At 37.5% G+C, this 18,544-nt stretch overlaps 1 protein-coding gene across 1 annotated transcript in view; it reads right to left on the reverse strand.

The window, feature by feature from the left end:
• ACE2 (angiotensin converting enzyme 2) overlaps positions 1 to 18,544 on the reverse strand; it is a 43,123-nt gene that overhangs the window by 12,747 nt on the left and 11,832 nt on the right. Inside the window, exons 6-13 of the mRNA XM_008974180.3 lie at positions 17,049 to 17,154; positions 14,775 to 14,872; positions 10,527 to 10,696; positions 7,394 to 7,620; positions 4,975 to 5,119; positions 2,700 to 2,798; positions 1,534 to 1,656; positions 957 to 1,129 (exon numbers count right to left, since the gene is read on the reverse strand). Coding sequence (XP_008972428.3) covers positions 957 to 1,129; positions 1,534 to 1,656; positions 2,700 to 2,798; positions 4,975 to 5,119; positions 7,394 to 7,620; positions 10,527 to 10,696; positions 14,775 to 14,872; positions 17,049 to 17,154 — 1,141 coding nt within the window. The remainder of the gene's footprint in view (positions 1 to 956; positions 1,130 to 1,533; positions 1,657 to 2,699; positions 2,799 to 4,974; positions 5,120 to 7,393; positions 7,621 to 10,526; positions 10,697 to 14,774; positions 14,873 to 17,048; positions 17,155 to 18,544) is intronic.

Raw genomic sequence — 18,544 nt, forward strand, 5'->3', positions numbered from 1 at the left:
GGGTGTGGTTAAAACCACTTTGGAGAACAGTTGATCCTCCTACCCCTTGTGCCCCTGCTTGGACAGTCTGTTGGAGGCTATGCTCCAGAAAAACAAGAGGTAATCCAAGAAAGAAGACATGGAATCTAGGAAGCAGGGATTCAACCCAGGAGAACAACAAATGTTGGGAAAGGAGAATATAAGACTCCAAGAGGGAAGTCTCTAGGGGAAAAAAATGAGACTGAAAAGAATAGATATGTTGAAATATTTGGGAGAAAAACAAATACAACGTAGATAGCAAATTAGGTAAGCCGAAAAATTCAGGCAAGTAGAAACTTTGAGACAAACAACAAGCCACATAAGAAAGGACCCAAAATAATACATTACTTGGCTCTTCAGGCATAGTGATGTAAACATGGATAACTGTTTTACTAAAAATCATTATAAGGCCTTATTGGAAGAGCAAGAAATGGAAGTGGAAGAGTAGACCAAAACGAAGGTTTAAAACTGAGCAATAACAAAATAGCAGTATAAAAAAATTATTTAGAAATATGAAAGTGACTGCCAGAAAGAAGAGATAATAGCATTAAAATTGTTTTAAAAAAAAGTATTTGTCTTTGGAAAGCAGGATTCGAGTACAGTTGGTTGGAGACAGTTATAATATGTATTTTAAAGATGAGACTAATAAAACAGACTTGAAAGAGTACACACTCTTGTATGTGTATGCACACATGTGCATGCATCTGTGTGTGTTTGTCTGTACAGTTGCTTTCACTATGTCTCATACATAGGTGCTCAACAGTTGTGATTTTTCTCCCATAAAATGGCAGCTGTCACCATAGCAGAGAAAGAAGCAGGTACTATAGAGAAAGAAACATTCTCAGCTGTGTCACAAGTCCTCATGAGACTGGGGCCAAAGGAGACTAGACGAAGTAGACAAGGAATGGGTGTGAAACTTGTCAACTGGGTGTACTCACATGGACTCCAGTCGGTACTCCATCCCACAAAAGAATTCTTGTTCTGGTCTTTCAGCCAGGTAAATAAGGGCTCAAAGTAGTTGAGCAGTGGCCTTACATTCATGTTCTTTGCTCCTACAACATTTTCCAATGCTAGGGTCCAGGGTTCTGATTTTCCAAGCCTCAGCATATTGCTACACAAAAAAAGGGGGTTCAGGGCCTTTTGAGGGGTTCCAGATGTACATTTATTTACATCTATGATCTATGGTTTCTTCTCTTTGACTTGGCTAAATTTGCTTCTGGCAGATAAGAAAAGAATGCATATTAACAGATATATTCCTCCCTAAACCGCTCTTTCCTTCCAATTACCAGGAAGAGAGGGCTGTAGTTATGATAGGGAGAAAAGAGGTGGCCCACCCAATTGTTGTATGGTCTAGGTTCCTGTCTGACCACAGATTAAATGTTTGGTTTGTAAATGAGGACATTTTGAGGCCATAAAATTTTCTTTTTAGAACAAAGAAATCAAATTCAAACCTAGGCATGGAAATGAGTAATACTGAATACTAGGAGAGGTTCAACATTTTGAGGTATTTCTTACAACAGTTTCTGTCCAGCTTCTGTAGAGTTTGAGATGTCACATTTGTGCAGAGGGCCTTCATGTTTAGCTGCTTGACAAAGTGCTTCTTGAAACTGGAATTGGTAAAGGGTCCTTGTGTAATATCTGCACAGGAGACAAAGAAACAAAAAAGCAGTCCCGTGTTTACTTACTGTCTTAGAGTTATAGATTAGGGCATATATTTAAATCTGGAGCCCAAGTAACCAAAGAGATACTGATCAAATCTCTGAAATCTCTTTCTCCAGACATGAACTCTACACTCATCATAACCTATTTGCGTTTTATGTATCTGTTGATAAACATGGCAATATTACTCTGTTAAATGTTAGCTAACATTTGTTTTGTGTTTTACAGATTAATAGCCCTTTCACATAAATGATGCAAATCCATCCTTATAACAGGTCAATAATATTATTTTCATTTTACAAATAAACTGAGCTCCAGCAAATTCAAGGACTGGGGTTACTAGGTGAAGAACATATGTTTTTGGACTTCAAGTTAAAAATTCTCTATCACAATGTACAATAAACTGCCAGTAACAAGAAGACAAAACTACTTTTTATTTCTCCCAATGATACTATTGATTGCTGATGACGGGGACAAGATCTTACACAAGTTTAATTTAACCCAATAAATTGTGTTAGTTTAAATTGAATTGAAATTGATCATCTATACAGACAGTTCCCAACTTACAACGGTTGGACTTTTGATTTTTCGACTTTACAATAGCGCTTTCAGCTGTATATGTTAATGGTAAGTACCCAAAGTTTTTCACTTTCAGCACAGTATTAAATAATTACATGAGATATTGAACACTTTATTATAAAATAAGGTTTGTGTTAGATGATTTTGCCCAACAGTAGGCTAATGTGAGTGTTCTGAGCATGTTTAAGGTAGACTAGGCTATGCTTTGGTGTACCATAGGTTAGGTGTATTCAGCGCATTCTTAAGGTATTTTCAACTTATGATGAGTTTATTGGGATGTAACCCCATTGTAAAGCAAGGAGCATCTGTATTGAGCTTGGTAGTTATGGGTGGAAATAGAAAAATTATAATTATCACTTCATTTATCCCTACTTTTTGTCGTTATTAGCACAGCTGTCCACAAACCCTAGAAGTTAAACAGAAACAAGAAAACTGTAATTTACCGAATGAATGAGTAATCATTAGAAACATGGAACAGAGATGCGGGGTCACAGTATGTTTCATCATGGGGCACAGGTTCCACCACCCCAACTATCTCTCGCCTTTGGGGAGAAAAGAAAACAATACATTAGCTATGGATCACCCATCACAAGCATCACAAACAGGTGGGCATAACTAGTGCAGTTTCATCAATCAAAATTTTTTTTTTTTTTTTGAGACAGGGTCTCACTCCGTCACCCAGGCTGTAGTGCAGTGGCATGATCTTGGCTCACTGCAACCTCCGCCTCCCAGGTTCAAGCGATTCTCCCATCTCAGCCTCCCAAGTAGCTTGGTTTATAGGTGTGCACCACCACATCTAACTAATTTGTGTATTTTTAATAGAGACAGGGTTTCACCATGTTGGCCAGGCTGGTCTCGAACTCCTGGCCTCAAGTGATCTGCCCACCTCGGCCTCCCAAAATGCTGGAATTACAGGTGCCACCATGTCCAGCCAATCAATGGTATTTATATTAGAAATGGTTGTTGGGTGAAATAGAAACAATGTAAAAAAAAATCACCTACAAAAATAAAAAATAAATAAAAATTTTTTAAAAATCAGACAGTAAAGCTCATTATGTAGTTATCTCTTAGTTTTAATTAATTCAGCCAGAATATACCCTTGGAAAATAGCTATGTCTTCAAAAGGCTAATTTAATAACATTCATAAAGTGCATTGCATGGCCAAAAATGTACAGTGAAAGCCCTAATAATTCCTCTCAGGCACCACACTTCATGTACTCCTGGCAGAGAGAATTTAATAAAATTGAAATCTTACTTATTCTCCACGCCCACCTAGCTCAAGTGTTCCCTCCTCTGTGAAGCCTGGCCCTGATCCCATCCACCTTCTGGCAGAATTAACCCCTCAATCTCCTTTGCCATTTATCTCCCCGTTTTGTAGTTATTCAACTATAGTAACTTCCTGCCCTAGAGACTTGAGCTCCTAGAGGGTGGGGCTGTGTCTTGGTCTTCTCTCTAATTCCAGTGTCAAAGATGGTGCCTGACACTACGGAAAGAATTAATTTATATTTATTGAACAAAGGAACAATTGATGCATTAACGAATCACTCTAAGGATCTGATTCCATGTGCCTTTAAAATAAGCTAAGAGGGATCAAAAGATTAATCCAACCAGAAAAAAAGGTATCAAAATCATGTATTTGGCTTTGATTAAATGGAATACATTTTTCCTTTAAAATTGCAGGATCATTGTAGACATAACTTCAGTAATATTTAAACACTGGCAACAGTTCTTATAGGTGCTGCGTCTTTCCTCCCAAGTACGATTTATGTTAACAGAGAGAATCTTGACAGAAGAAGTGTACTGTTTTAAACCTGTGCATGTGGAACTGCTTGTTACACATGAGTTCTTCACTTCAAAAAGAAAATATAAGAAAAATAAAGAAAGAAATAATTGACCAGGGTCTATGATGGTAAAAAGAAGATAGATTTCTTTCTTTTTTCCATTCTCTCCCTCCCTCTCTCCTTTCTTTTTTTCCTTCTTTTTCTTTTTATCTTATAATTCCTTCATCCAAAAACCTATTTATTTCATACTTGCATGTGACAGGCACAGTGTGAGGCACTTGTGACACAGCAATGAGTAACGTAGTGCTGCAACCATGGAAATGGTCACTGTTGCCCAAATGTGTCAGGTTCTCTCTAGCTTGGAATTCTCTGTGTTCCCCTCTACACCCACACCTTTCTCAGGGCTTAAATGCCTCTCCTCATCTGACACCCCCAGTTGGGCTTTGGATCTCCCCTGGACACTAACGGACCCTGTACCCTCCCATCACAACACTACAAATTGCAGTGGTTTAATTTTCCACATCCTGCCATAAACTAAACGTTTTTTGGGGTTGAGGACCATACCTGAAATTATTAACATTGGATCCCCAGTGCTTTGCCTAAAATGTGGGGTCACCGTTTTGTTTAAAAGGCTGGATAAAAGAATATGTAAAATGAATAAATTGATCACTTTCAACATAATATCATAGTTTAATGAGTAAGCCAATACTTAAGAATATAGAGTATGAAGTAGTGTCACCTGACCCAAGGAAATTTTATCTGAGGAGATGGTATCCAAATGGAGACTAAAATATAAAATATAACAAACTAAAAATACAAAAAGTAGTTAGTTAATGTGTGCCTCTGTGTGTGTGTGTGTACACGCCAGTCAAATGCTTTTAAATACACAGCAAACTCATTAGAAAACATTTTACTGATTGCATATTCATTGACTTACTTCATCTCCCACCACTTTTTCATCCACTGGTCTTTGGGAATTTCCCCTTTAAAGACCATCCACCTCCACTTCTCTAACATGTAAGTAAATGGCAGAGTCCCAACAATCGTGAGTGCTTGTTTGAGCAGGAAGTTTATTTCTGTTTCTGAAAGTAAAATAGAAAAGGATAAATATTACGATGAAGATGACAGTGGATGTTTTGTGTTAAAGAGAATTTTCCTAACCTCAAAATATTATTCCTCAAGATGTACTTACTATAAGGATACATGAGAAAAATTGACAGTATTCATAATGATATGTATATATTTATTTTCTCAGCTAAGGGATTTGGAGTAGGTTGAAGCCCTGGAACAGAACAGGTAAATAAAACCCAAAGTTACTTCTAATCCTCATTTTCTTCATTAGTTTCGGTTTCCTCCCTTAAATACCTCTGATCAGAGTCCATTAGAGCTATTTCATCCACTTTCCCAGTCACACTGTTTATTCTGGAAAGCTCCATGAAGTCAGTGACTGTTAATGTCTCATTTAAGACTGTATAACTTAGTCCCATGTCTGCTACGTGATGCCTTCTGTGAGTCTTTGTTAAATAAGCAAATACTAAACAGATTCAGTGAAAAGCCTGTAAACCAGGGAGGGGAAATAAAACAAAAGAGCCCTCCTGGAGGGCACTATCCACTGGATGGTGAAAAGTACAATGTACTTTAAATGTAAGGATATCTTCCTTACCAAGAATTTAAAATGCTTTAACAAATCATGTTATTTCATTTTATCCTTTATTAGTGACATAAAGAGGCAGTGGAGTTCATCTCTAGTGTACGAAGGAAATGCATTGAAATGTAAGCAGGGGATGTTATCTACTTTTCACATCACTGTGTCTCCAGTGTCTAGAAAAATGTCTTGCACACAGTATGTGCTCAACAAATATGTTTGGAAGAAGAAAGAAAGAGAAAGAGGGAGGGAGGAATGGAAGGAATAAAGGAATTTATTTAATATTATTCACAAATCGGGCAGAGTCAAGAAAAAAAGCAGGAGTTTTCCAAACCGGTGGTTTAACCATGTCTAATACCATCTTTTAAAAAAAAAAAAAAACTTTTATTTTAGGTTTAGGGGTATGTGTCCAGGTTTATTATATAGGTAAACTCGTGTCATGGGGTTTGTTGTACAGATTATTTCATCACTGATCTAATACCATCTTAAGAAACATAGTCATCAACCATTTTTACCTGCTGTCAGGGAATATTTAAAAATAATAAAATATCTGTTCATTGACTTGAATTAATGATATTTTAAAATTAGGAAGCAGGTATGGTTACTGTTAACTACCTTTGTTTGTTACTGTCTTCATGGGAGGATGCTGCTACTGGTCTGTAATCCACTAGGACTGTGCTTACAGTAACTATTTCAAACATGATGATAGGCTTTACGCTGGCTCACTCCCAGGCCCTTGTGGGATCACCAAGTATCTGGAACCAGAGATCAAGGCAAAGTGAATTGTCTACTCAAGGATGGAGCTCATGACCTTGACCTCATCGACCAAATGCTCCAGACAGAGGAGCTGATCTTTATGTCACAAATAACTAAAAATAGGGGAGAGAATATACGGAAGAGAAGAAGGTATTAGGCTCTATTTGTCCTCCATTTATGAGGAAGAATCAAAAGCCATGGCATCCTCACTGAAGAAATTGGATCTCCTGAACATTTGTCATGTTCCATCAAGTCCAAGGCATCTAAAAGGAAATGGGCTGCCTCAGGCAGAAATGTTGAAGGATAGCACAGATCTAAGGGGATGTTACAGGGGAAATTCACGCTTCAGCAGGATGAACAAAATGTTTCAATCCCTTCTAATCTTGATATTAAACACCTGTTCTTTAAGAATTCCAAAATTTAAAGCTACACTTTGCTTTGCATAATATTATGGAAAAGACTTTAGATTAGGGCTCTTGTTCTGGTTCCGCCACTACATTGCGTTTTGACTTCAGGCTACTTTCCCTCTCTTGTCTTCAGTTTACTCCTCTATAAAATGGTTTTTAGAATCTATTCCAACTCTAAAGTTTTGGGAAGTTTTTACCTAGAACCAGAGGGGTCTAGTTAGAATGCTGACACTAATTGGACAAGCCATTTCAGTTCTGTGAGACTGTTTCATCATCTTTAAGAAAAAAACTTCTGTTAGATATTTCACAGGATCCCAAGTCCATTCATTCAGTTACCTCTCTTATTCCCTTTTCAATAATACAAAACCAAAAGTTGACATGTTCTGATATATACTTAAATTTTTTCACCAGTAGTAATTTCCAGTTACCCATAAATACCTCATACCTTATGTGGCAAAAAGTAAATATTTCCTACATAAGATAATAAATACCTTTTCCCATATCAGGTTAAAGAACCTCCAAAACAAGCCATGAGAAAATGTCCATACCATTGTCTTCTTGAAAATCGGGTGACAGAAGACCAATGGATTTTAAATGCTTAGGTGTGGCTGCAGAAAGTGACATGATTTCCCCAACAGCTTCATGGAATCCTTCATTAGCTCCATTTCTTAGCAGAAAAGGTTGTGCAGCATATGCCATATCATACTGGATATGCCCCATCTCATGATGAGCTGTCAGGAAGTCGTCCATTGTCACCTTTGTGCACATAAGGATCCTGCATGAAAATGGACAAGATGAAAATGAATCTCACTGACTTTCATTTAACCATTACAGTGGAGTTGTATGGGGTTTTGGTAGCATGAATCATCTTTCCAAGATTTATTCACCAGTGAATCTTGAGTACCCACCTCTTATGTCCTAGAGACAGTACTAGTTGCTCGGTATAAAGCAATGGGCACGGCGGAATCCTGTTCTCTTGCTCATAGACTAACAGGAAGACAGATAAGCAGAGTTCTCCGCTACAAGAACTCTGAGGCAAGTACTCTATAAGTGATCAGTACACACAGCCTTGAGCATAAAAATGAGTGAATGTAGGCACAGTTCCCTAGAAGCACCAAGAAGGGCATGACTGAGGATACAATGAGCAATTTGGACCTTAATCAATGTGCAGGAGTTTGCCCGGTAGATGACATGGAAGTTGACGTTCTAGTGCTCAATGAGAAAGGCTTAGGGGCAGGGGGGTGGAAATGTGGCATTCAGGACACTGCACGCTGTTTGGTATTGTCAGGATAGAGAAATAGTAGAAGGGGCTGCAAATTGAAACTTGGGAATCATTAGCATGTAAGTTGGGAAATAGATATGATGGGCCATGGAACAGGAATAGAATGCAAGAAAAGAGCACCAAAGATAAACCTTTAGAAGGTTCAAGTCCTAAGGAGTGGGGAGAGGAATATTATTCAGGGGAGACGGAGAAAGTACAATCAGAGAGGTCAAGGAAATCTGGAAAAGAATGACAATGTGGAAGTCGGTTAAAAAAAAAAAAAGCATTTGAAAGACAACTTGTAAATCTTGTCTAATGCTGCTATAGCCCAGTGGGATAAGAACTGCATTTGGCAATGAGATGGTGGTCCTTTTTAACTTAGCAAGAGCATTTTCATTCAGGTGGGTGTAGGGGTCATACATCAGTAGATTCCTAAATGTATTTCATACCACTTGGATCATGTCACCACCCCCTCCAATATCCTGCGAGGCCTCCTCATTGCTCAAGAATAAACTCAGCCACCTTTTATACACCAATATGACCCTGTAAACCAAAAACTATTTGAGATAGGTCTCAATCAATTCACAAGTTTATTTTGCCAAGGTTAAGAACATGCCCAGAAGAAAAGAACACAGAATTCATAGAAACAGTCTGTGGTTTGTGCCTTTCTCCAAAAATAATTTTGAGGGCTTCAACATTTATAGGAGAAAAGTGAGCTGGAGGGGATAATGGGAGGGCATGGTAATCCACACATTGCAAGAGAAAGGGGGAAGGTAAGGAAATATTCAGTTATGTATTCATCTCATGCTCAGTAAATCTATTTTCCTTTCACAACCCCAACCTACTTTTCTAATTTGGTTTCTCTCTATTCTCTTTTGAAATAATTATAAAAATAACTACTATATATTTACTGCCTACTGTATGTAAGATTCTGTGCTTGAAAACTTACTTATACTTTCTCATTTTTAAGCCTCATTCTAGTACTGGCATCAGTAAACTATGGCCTGCTGGCCAGCCATTGTTTTTATAAATAAATTTTTATTGGCACACAGCCACATCCATTTGTTTGTGTATTGTCTATGGCTCTTTTCATGTCACAAGGGCAGAGCTGAGTAGTTGTAACAGAGATCTGCAAAGCTTAAACTATTTACTATCTGGCCCTTTACAGAAAAGGACTGTAGATCCAATCCCTACCCTAGTCAATGCTGGTGCGGGCCTGCCAAGACTTTATCCACCATCCCCTAGCTGCCTGAGTCACAGCTGATAAGGGCCTACAGCTGCTCCCTTCACTGCCTTTGGCTAAATGGGGGTTATGCTCTCCCATACTCTGGGGCAGTCCACAGCCAAAGACTGCCTAATATAAAAGGCTAGCCCCCTTGTCTTGAGGTGTGGCCTAGTCTGTGGCTCAAGTTATGCTCCAGAGAGCTTCATGGGATAAGGATGAGGCCAAGTTTCCAGTAAAGATCACATCCTTACTTACCTCCCTCCTTTGTCCCAGCCTGCTTCCCTCATTCCCCTCTGCCTCAGAGCTCTCCTCAATGAAGCACTTGTAAAACGATCTCCTTTTCAAGCTAGGGAATCCAACCTAAGGCTCTCACAAGCCTGCAACCTGGGAATTACTGTTCTACTTTATAAAATAAGGAAACTGAAACCAAAGAAAGTTAAATACCGTGTCCAAGGTTGCATAGTCATTAAGTGACACACCTAGGATTCTGAAGCCTGCGCTCATTCTGCCACATTACACAAACTCTCCTTCACTTATTTCTCATTCTAGCCTAACTTGCCGACTTCAGTATGCAGGTCAGGTCCTGCCTCTCTGTATTTGATCCTGCTGTTCTCACAGCTTGGGTCCTCCTCCCGACTCTGTGTATCTGAATCCTTCTTGTCTTTCCAAACCTAATTCAAATCCCACTTGTAAAGCACGGTCTGATCCTATCTCCTATTGCAAATGTGGTCAGTTTTCTTCCAGTTCTCCATAGAGCATGCCCTGTGTCTCTCTTACGACATGTACCACTTTCTCCCTTCGATCCAAGCTTATTTATTCACCTATTCTGTCTCATTCACAAGAGTGAAACATGGAGGGGAAGATCAATGTGTGATTCATATGTCCATCTTCCAAAAATCTTAGCACCAAATCTTTCCTGATATGGGTGCAACCATCCCCACTACCATACAACGCCAATGGATGCATGATATTTCAAAGAAAGCAGATTGTCCACAGGTTCAAGATAGAGCCTGCTGGCAATCCTCTTTTCCTGGGAAAACCCAAATGTGCTCTCCTGGACTCCCAGCCTTAGTTCAAGGAGAATTAACTTATCTTTTCTGTGCTCAGAAAAGCAGAGAAAGAATTCAAGTTAAACTTCAGCCTGCCTCTGTTGTCTCCCATTTAGTATTAGTTGTGTAAGTATCAGCCCCACTACCTGAAGTCGCCCTTCCCCAGGTCCCAAGCTGTGGGATGGCAGACTGCTTTCTGAACATTTCCTGGGTCCGTTAGCATGGAATTTTCCCAGAATCCTTGAGTCATATTAGGAAGACCAACAGATACAAAGAACTTCTCGGCCTCCTTGAATATTCTCTGTGCATCCCAGGCCTGGGAAAAGAGAACAGTATTAATTCCAGCATCAAAACAACAGCATTCTTAAATTAAATAAGCCAGGCACCGAAAAACAAATACCACATGTTCTCACTTATGTGTGGAATCTAAAACAATGGAACTGGTAGAAGCAGAGAGTAGAATGGTGGTTACAGAGGCTATGGGGTGGGGGCAACGGGGAGATGATGGTCAAAGCGTACAAAGTCTCAAACAGGATGAATAAGTTGGTTTTATTTTTTTGAGATCTACTGCACAGCATAGTAAATATAGTTAATAATAGAATATTGTACATTTTGAAATTGCTAAGAGAGTAAATTTCAAATGTTCTCACTGCAAAAAAAGTATGTGAAGTAATTGATATGTTAATTAGCTTTATTTAATTATTTTTCATTGTATTCATAAATCATGAAATCACCGTGTACCCCATAAATATATACAATAATAAATGTCAATTTACAATAAAATTTTAAAATGGAAAAAAGTGCTAATGTCATTTTTAAAATAGCAGCATTATTTCTGTTGGATATATACATTGGCATAACCTTTCCAAAAGGTAATTTGATAACACACACGGATAGCATTTGAAATTCTTCTCTTTGTCTCAGTAATGCTGTCTCTAAGGAACTAACCTAAAAAATTATCAGAAATTAGATTCAACAATTACATTGAGAATTATTTTTAATAGAGAAAAAAGTTGAAACGACCATCAGAATGGTTAAATAAATAATGATACCTTTGAAAAATAGAATAATGTGCAGCCACCCAAATTATATTTATGAAAAATTTTTTGGTTTATATCCAAAAGACAGGCAATAACAAATGCTGATGAGGGTGTGGAGAAAAGGGAACCCTCCTACACTGTTGGAAGGAATGTAAGTTAGTACAACCACTATGGAAAACAGTTTGGAGGTTCCTCAAAAAAGTAAAAATAGAGCTACCATATGATCCAACAATTCCACTGCTGGGTATATACCCAAAAGTAAGGAAATCAGTATTTTGAAGAGATATCTGCACTCCCATGTTTGTTGCAGCACTATTCACAATAACCAAGATTTGGAAACAACCTAAGTGTCCATCAGTAGATGAATGGATAAAGAAAATGTGGTACACATACAAATTGGAATACTATTCAGCCATAAAAAAATGAAATCCTGCCATTTGCAACAACATAGATGGAACTGAAGGTCATTATATTAAGTGAAATAAGCCAGGCACAGAAAGGCAAACATTACATGTTCTCACTTATTTATGGCATCTAAAAATCAAAAGAGTTGAACTCATGGACATACAGAGTGGAAGGATGGTTACCAGAGGCTGGAAAGAGTAGTGGGAAGGTGGCAGGGGCAGGTGAGGATGGTTAATTGGTACAAAAAAAAAACAGAAAGAATGAGGCTGTGTGATTTGTGACTTTGGGCAAATCATTTACCTGAGCCTCAGTTTCCTCACCTATAGCATGGAGCTGTCACAATACCTATCCTGAGTCAGAGATGACAATAGAAGAGACGGGTGTAAAAACCCTTTAGAAAGACTAAAAATCTACATCAAGATGGCCCTATACTGCTGCTCAACTTCAAAGTGGAGCTAGAGCAGCTACAAGAGTTTAGAGGCCCTTGCAGTTTCACTTTTTATTCTGCAGTGGACTTTTCCCAGGAGTATGTTATGTATGTGAAGATGTTCATTGCATTGCTTCTTACAGATGTAAAACTATTAACAAGCAAAGGTTCAACAATGCACAAATAGTAAATTATGGTGCAATTATCTGAAGAAATTTTATAAGGCAAATAGAAATATGATTAGATATTCTACTCAGAAACGCAGAATTTTAGTTGAATGAACAAATATACATAATTATAACTATAATACCATTTCATCAACAGAAGGGAACACAGATAATTTTTTTTTTTTGAGACAGAGTCTCACTTTGTCACCCAGGCTGGAGTGCAGTGGCATGATCTCGGCTCACTGCAACCTCTGCCTCCCGAGTTTAAGTGATTCTCCTGCCTCAGCCTCCTAAATAGCTGAGACTACAGGCGCACACCACTATGCCCAGCTAATTTTTTTTTTTTTTTGTATTTTTAGTAGAGACGGGGTTTCACCATGTTGGCCAGGCTGGTCTCGATCTCCTGACCTCGTGATCCACCCACCTCGGCCTCCCAAAGTGCTGGGATTACAGTTGTGAGCCACCGTGCCCGGCCTGATAATTTTTTAATTTTAATTTTAAATTCAGGGAGTACATGTGCAGGTTTGTTACAAGGGTATATTGTGTGATACTGATGTTGGGTTTCTATTGGTCCTATCAACCAGATATGAACATAGTACTCAATAGGAAGGTTTGTATTTCTGTGGGATCAGTTGCAATGTCACCTTTGTCATTTCTGATTGTGCTTATTTGGATCTTCTCTCTTTCTCTGTTAATCTAGCTAGAGGTCTTTCCATCTTGTTTATCCTTTTAAAAAACTGACTTTTCATTTTGTTGATCCTTTGTATGATTTTTTAGGTCTCAATTTCATTAATTCTGCCCTGATTTTAGTTATCTCTTTTTTTCTAGCTTTGGAACTAGTTTGTTCTTGTTTTTCTAGTTCCTTTAAGTGTGGTGTTAGATTATTAATTTGATATCTTTCTAGGTTCTTGATGTAGGCATTTAGCACTATAAACATTCCTCTTAACATTGCTTTTGCCACATCCCAGATATGTTGTTGGTATGCTGTGTCTCTGTTTTCATTTGTTTCAAAGAATTTTTTGATATCTGCCTTAATTTCATTGTTTACTCAAAAGTCATTCTGAAATAAGTTGTTCAGTTTCCAGGTTATTTCATGGTTTTGAGAGTTCCTCCTGGTATTGATTTCTATTTTTATTCTACTGTGGTCTGAGAATATGTTTGGTATAATTTTAATTTTTTGAATTTATTAAGACTTGCTTTATGACTGAGCATGTTGCCAGTCTTAGAATATGTTTCGTATACAGATGAGAAGAATGTATATTCCATAGCTGTTAGGTGGAATATTCTATAGATGTCTCTTAGGTTCAATTGGTCAAGTGTCAAGTTTAAGTCCAGAATTTCCAGAATTTCTTTGTTAGTTTTCTGCCTCAATGATCTGTATAACACTGTCAGTGGGGTGATGAAGTCCCCCACTATTATTTTCTGGATGTCTAAGTCTTTTCCTAGGTCTAAAAGTGCTATGTTTATGAATCTGGATACTCCGATGTTGGGTGCATATATATTTAGGATAATTAAGTCTTCTTGTTAAATTGAACACTTTATCATTATGTAATGACCCTCTTTGTCCTTTTTTACTGTTGTTGGTTTAAAGTCTGTTTTATCTGATACAAGAATAGCAGCCCCTGCTCTTTTTTGTTTTCTATTTGCATGATAGATCTTTCTGCATCACTTTACTTTGAACCCATGGGTGTCATTACACGTGAGATGAATCTCGAAGACAGTAGAAGGTTAGGTTTTGTTTTTCTCTCCAATTTGCCACTCTCTGTCTGTTAGGTGAAGCGTTGCTGTCATGCTGTTGTTAGCTGGTTGCTTTGTAGTCTCGATTGTGTAGTTGCTTTATTGGATCTACGGGCTATGTACTTACTTGTGTTTTGAGGAACCTAGCACATTTAAATAATTAAACCAAAGTAGTAATAAAGATGTTACTTAAAATTGTTTTAAAGATTCTTGTAATATTTTTAACACTAATAATTTTTTAAATATGCAAAAATCCCCTCATAATATTCTTGTTTTTACTATCCATAGAGATTACTGGCTGGTTACTTAGCAATGACAAACTTTGGAACGAGTGATACCAACCAGTTGACAATTCTACATCTTACCGCTTAATGGAAAACTCAGGTAATCTCCATTTCAAATACCTTTCAATGAGATCAATACTACACCTGCAATTCAAGGTATCTGAGGCCATTGTAAACTGCTTTTCCATGAAAATATAGCTACATAAGAAATAAATTTCAATTAGCTTAAATTTTTTATTTACATGGCTTCACATAAAAATAAAAATAGAAGGATGACATAAAAATAAATAAAGTTGAGAATTTAGATTTAGTTTTTAAGGGCTCTTTTTCCTACCTGGTCCACCATTGCATCAGTAACATCTATGTTTGGTTTCTGTCCAAAGGGAACTGTCAAAGAGTACAGATTTGTCCAAAATCTACCCCACATATCACCTATTTTTAAAAAAGAATCTGTTAGTATATGACAACACAGCAGAAATGTAGACATAATTTATTAAATATATGGACCATCATTGACACTGTAAATTAGAAAGAGATTTCTATAATCTACCATCCATGGTACAAAATATTACAAATTAAGCTGTTAGTAATTCCTAGTGTTGGCTTCAAAAGAGATCATATAAGATCATCATTCAGGAACTTCTACTAACTGGTAACTAAATTCCACTTTTATTCCTATATTCGTGTACTTAACTTGGTGACTTTGTAAACATCTCAAACAAATGTTAAGTTGTATTCCAAGGCCAGGGACCATAAAAAAGAAGATGTATCTAGAAAAAGTCAATCTAAGAGCAGGACCAGAATCCTGGTGCCAAAAAAATGGGGCAACAAACTTCATGAAGAGTACTCCTGTAATCCCAGCACTTTGCAGAGCTGAAGCAGGCAGATCACTTGAGATCAGGAGTTCGAAACCAGCCTGGCCAACATGGTGAAGCCCTGTCTCTACTAAAAATACAAAAATTAGCTGGGCATGGCAGCTTGAGCCTGTAATCCCAGCTACTCAGGAGGCTGAAGCAGGAGAATCGCTTGAACCCAGGAGGCAGAGGTTGCGGTGAGCTGAGATCAGCCACTGCACTCCAGCCTAGGCGACAGAGCGAGACTCTGAAAAAAAAAAAAGTACTCCCTAAACTTATATTTTAAAACATAAAATTTAGTAGTGATACATGTGAAGTCCTATGCTTAAATTTTAAAGAAAAACCTATCCATCATAAAAACATATATGTGACATCAGGCTAAAGCACAGTCCACATGTAAAAGACCAAAAATGAGCCAACAAACAGTATGACCTGGCTTCTAAAGCATAAATGTGAACCTGAGCGAAATCAATAGAAGTATAGTGTCTAGAACAAAGGTAGTCATGGTACCATGTCTTTCTTTATGCTGGTCAAACCTCATCTGGAGTAACTGTTCATCTCTGAGCATGATAATTGAGGAAGGACATTGACAAAGTATAGCTCATCGAAGGGAGAACAATTATAGAAAAGTGAGGTTTTAAGGAATGGTTGATAATGTATAAGATATTTAACTTGACAAAAGAAAATAGGGTAAACATGACAATAACAATAATAGTCACTAAAATGTATTGCACCAGGTACTATGCTGTATCTTATATGATGGTTCTTTATGAATATCTGGAAGGTCATCTTGTAGAACAGGAATTGACATTCTGGGTAACCTCATAGCATGGAAATAGGACTAATGAATGGAAGGCATCAGAGGGGTGTTGCTTAAGTTCCACATAAGGTAGAATTGTATTACATTGGTTCCATGTAGCAGTAAATTAGTCTATATTGGAATGAAGAAATTATCCCATCACACCAGACAGGTTTAAGCAGAAACTGAATTACTAAATAATGCTTGCCATTGACATTGTAGGAAGGATTTCCATATTACTTTAGAGTTAAAAGCCTCCACAGGTCCTTTCTCCACATTCTCTCCTGCTGACAGACACGAGGTTTGGCTGTGGAGATTAGCTTCCAGCAACTTAGTTTGACTACAGTAGAAATGCTTTGTATGCATGGCATGAAATTTTCAAATATTTATATTTTATTTGGCCTCAGCTGCTGCGGTGGGAGAGGTGAAGATGGTCACTTTCATTCATTCTTCACTTATACGATTCCAAGCCAAGCACTTTTCAGCAAGAGTAATTGGTGAAGTCTAGAATGAACTTAGGAAGCTTTCGCCCAAGCTATAACCTTCTGTTACCCCTGACCACCCCCAGCCAACCAAGCTCTGACAATATGATACTAAAATCTCAAATTCCACCTTAAGAGCTTAGCCAACCAACTTGAATACTAAAAATTATTTTCCCCATTTCCACTCTCATTTGAGCCTGTAATTCTTTCTCTAGTTATCTTAAATAACCCCTTTATCATTTGAATTGCAGCCAAAATAATAACTCTTTATGTACAAAAAAGTAATACAATAGAGAATTGTTTAAAATAGACTTTTGGTTGAAGAAAATGCTTTCAAAATGCGATTTCTACAATGTTACTAACCACTTACAGAATTTTTCAAAAATTTTATGTTAAGGCTCACTCATAAAGGCAATTTTATTGTTAGAAATAACAAAGAGCCAAGTACACGAAGAATTCATGGGGCTTCTTACCAAGCAAATGAGCAGGGAGGCATCCAATTGGACTGATATAGGATGGATAGGCATTCATCAACTTTGCCCTCACATAGGCATGAAGATGTTCATATAATGGTTTAATCTGAAAAGCCCAGGAAGAAAGTTTAAGACAAAGAGTAACCAATTCTAATTTCCATTCCACAACACTAGAAATAGGAAATTCTTTAAACAAGTAGAATTTCCCCAAATTATAATTCTTCTTCTCTCAAATTTCTGGAAAATTTAAAAGTATTCCTTCTTCCTAGAACTTGATGATAACTCCACTGCATAAACCAATAAACATACTTGGGAGAACACAGGTCCCAAAATAAAAGCAGATGCAAAAAATATATATTCATTTTTAAGATTGTTACCTACTTCCTTTGTTTTTACATTGAGGTATAATTTACATACTATAAAAGTCACCCATTTTCAAGTGTGTAGTTCCATGACTTTCAATAAATTAAAACTACCGGGAAACCATCACCACTATCTAGTTTTTTAATATTTCTATAACCACAAAAGGTTTCTTGTAGTCAGTTCCACTCCTATCTCTGGCTACTCTGAGTATATCAGAGTCTGTTTATTCATTCACTAGTTGAAGGACAGCTGGGTTTTCCAGTTTGGGGCTATTATGAATATTGCTGCTATGAACATTTGTGTATGTCTTTCTATGGATAAGGACGTATGTTTTCATTTATTTCATATAGAAACCTAAGAGTCATGGTAAGTGTGTGTTTAACTTTTTAAGAAATCGCCAAACTGCTTTCCAAAGTGACTGCCCCATTTTACATTTCTTCCTGCACTGTAAGAGGGCTCCAGCGTCTCCACATTCTCCCCAATACTTGGTATTGTCTATCTTTTTAATCATAGCTATCCTGGTGGGTGTGGAGTGGATTTTCATCATAGCTTTAATTTTCATTTCCCTAATAACTTTTTATTTGCCATTTGTGTAATTTCTTTGATGATGTACTTATTCAAGTCTTCTCCCCATTTCCTTTTTGGGGAGTTGTTTGTCTTACTTCCATTTTTGATAGCTCTGCCAAACTATGGCTGTGACAAGGTAACTCACATCAGAAGTTTGAAGGTTCAGGTAAAGGGGAGGCATGGCGCCAAAATGAAGGAAAAACATCCATGGGACATTTCTGTTCACAAAACTCTCTCTTCCCTATGAAGACTAGCTTACTCAAAGTAATAGTATCAATTGTCCTGAGGAAGAAAGCAAAGTCTATAGCTCTGCTAACACAGGAAGACAGTGCCAGCCCCAGGTAGCTCAAGAAGATCATTCCTACTTATAATCTAAAGGACCATTTCTTCTTATAATACTTCATTCTTATAGTCTTTCTATTGGTAATTAATGGTCAGTGACTGAAAGAAGGAGGAAAGCAGCGCAATTCTGATCATCTGTAGGGGCTGTCTTATTATTCTCTAAAATCTTTCAAACTCTAATATTCCATAACTTTATGAGGCCTGGGAATGGCTGACCAATGTGT

The sequence above is a fragment of the Pan paniscus genome, chromosome X, assembly GCF_029289425.2.
Source record: "Pan paniscus chromosome X, NHGRI_mPanPan1-v2.0_pri, whole genome shotgun sequence".
In the NCBI taxonomy this organism is placed as follows: Eukaryota; Metazoa; Chordata; class Mammalia; order Primates; family Hominidae; genus Pan; species Pan paniscus.